The sequence below is a fragment of the Procambarus clarkii genome, chromosome 28 (genome assembly GCF_040958095.1).
Source record: "Procambarus clarkii isolate CNS0578487 chromosome 28, FALCON_Pclarkii_2.0, whole genome shotgun sequence".
NCBI lineage: Eukaryota > Metazoa > Arthropoda > Malacostraca > Decapoda > Cambaridae > Procambarus > Procambarus clarkii.
The window spans coordinates 9034222-9035967 of NC_091177.1; the positions used below are offsets into that span (position 1 = coordinate 9034222).

General features: G+C 59.2%; 1 protein-coding gene across 1 annotated transcript; it reads left to right on the top strand.

Annotated features, from left to right (window-relative positions):
* The first annotated feature begins 719 nt into the window (after positions 1-719).
* On the top strand, positions 720-1358 carry LOC138369413 (uncharacterized). Its single transcript, XM_069332649.1, has one exon. It carries the CDS (start codon positions 720-722, stop codon positions 1356-1358), a length of 639 nt encoding a protein of 212 aa, XP_069188750.1.
* The last annotated feature ends 388 nt before the right edge of the window (positions 1359-1746 follow it).

A 1746-nucleotide genomic window follows, 5' to 3' on the forward strand; every position in this document is an offset into this window, starting at 1 on the left:
TAACCTCAAGATAACGGCCCTTGTGGATTTGTTCGTGCTTCGAAGAGTATATCGTGAGTGGGACGTAGTAGGACCTTTTCTGCAGTTTCGGGAATTGTTGTGAACCTGATTTCAGTCCTGATCGAGTCCCTGGGATCCTTACCTGACCTTCCGGAACGCCTGCTACCTGGTCCAGCTACTGGAGGTGTCGTGTCGTTACTGTCCGTTGCTCCGGCTCCACTTGAAGGACTTTGTTTTCCTGGTGTGGGAAACATATAGTCGCCGTAGATAGCAGGCTGGTGAATAGGACGGTGGTCGAGTGAGAAGTTTTTGCTTGTGTGTGTGTAGTGCTGTGGGTTTTTGGGTGGAGCTGTGGGTGGCGCTGTGGGTGGCGCTAGTGCAAATAGTTAAGTATCAGTGCAGGAGCAGAAAGCAGCAGGGTGTGGCAGGCGGTCGTCTTTAACACCCTCCCCGCCCTGCCCCGCCCCGCCCCGCCCCGCCCTGCCCCGCCCTGCCCCACCTCTTCTTTAATTCCCCCCTCTCATCCCTGCCCCACCTAACCCTGCCCATCCACAGCCTGCTCTTCTACCCCCCCCCCCCCCCCCCCGCCCCGCCATTCCCGACCCAGCACCTGTCCACTATATAATACATGCTGTGAGGCTGCGGTCTGGGGATAGGAAAGAGGAGCTGAGGATAGGGTGAGGCTCATGGACAGGGTGAACGCTGGGACGCAGGGCAGGATGAACGGTGGGACGCAGGGCAGGGTGAACGGTGGGACGCAGGGCAGGATGAACGGTGGGACGCAGGGCAGGGTGAACGGTGGGACGCAGGGCAGGGTGAACGGTGGGACGCAGGGCAGGATGAACGGTGGGACGCAGGGCAGGGTGAACGGTGGGACGCAGGCCAGGATGAACGGTGGGACGCAGGGCAGGGTGAACGGTGGGACGCAGGGCAGGATGAACGGTGGGACGCAGGGCAGGGTGAACGGTGGGACGCAGGCCAGGATGAACGGTGGGACGCAGGGCAGGGTGAACGGTGGGACGCAGGGCAGGATGAACGGTGGGACGCAGGGCAGGGTGAACGGTGGGACGCAGGGCAGGATGAACGGTGGGACGCAGGGCAGGGTGAACGGTGGGACGCAGGCCAGGATGAACGGTGGGACGCAGGGCAGGGTGAACGGTGGGACGCAGGGCAGGATGAACGGTGGGACGCAGGCCAGGGTGAACGGTGGGACGCAGGCCAGGATGAACGGTGGGACGCAGGCCAGGGTGAACGCTGGGACGCAGGCCAGGGTGAACGGTGGGACGCAGGGCAGGGTGAACGGTGGGACGCAGGGCAGGAGAGGGCAGTTAGGAGCCTGGAATTTGGAACAGACGTGAGAGAGACTAATGATCTCCTTTCATCTCCACTGCAACAGCATCCATCATTTAGAATTTACTAAATTGGGAACACGAGAGAGAGAGAGAGAGAGAGAGAGAGAGAGAGAGAGAGAGAGAGAGAGAGAGAGAGAGAGAGAGAGAGAGAGAGAGAGAGAGAGAGAGAGAGAGAGAGAGGTGCAGGGTATAAAGAGACAGAAACGAATGAGAGATCGAATGAAAGAAAGCGAACGACAGAGCGAGGGAAATTGAATGAGAAAGTGAGAGAGAACGACCGAGCGAGCTAGATAAATTGAGAGAGAGAGAGAGAGAGAGAGAGAGAGAGAGAGAGAGAGAGAGAGAGAGAGAGAGAGAGAGGGAGAGAGGGAGAGAGGGAGAGAGAGAGAGAGAG

What these genes read in the sequence shown, in the direction of transcription:
- LOC138369413 (XM_069332649.1), top strand. Translation starts at nt 720, where the DNA reads ATGAACGGTGGGACGCAGGGCAGGGTGAACGGTGGGACGCAGGGCAGG.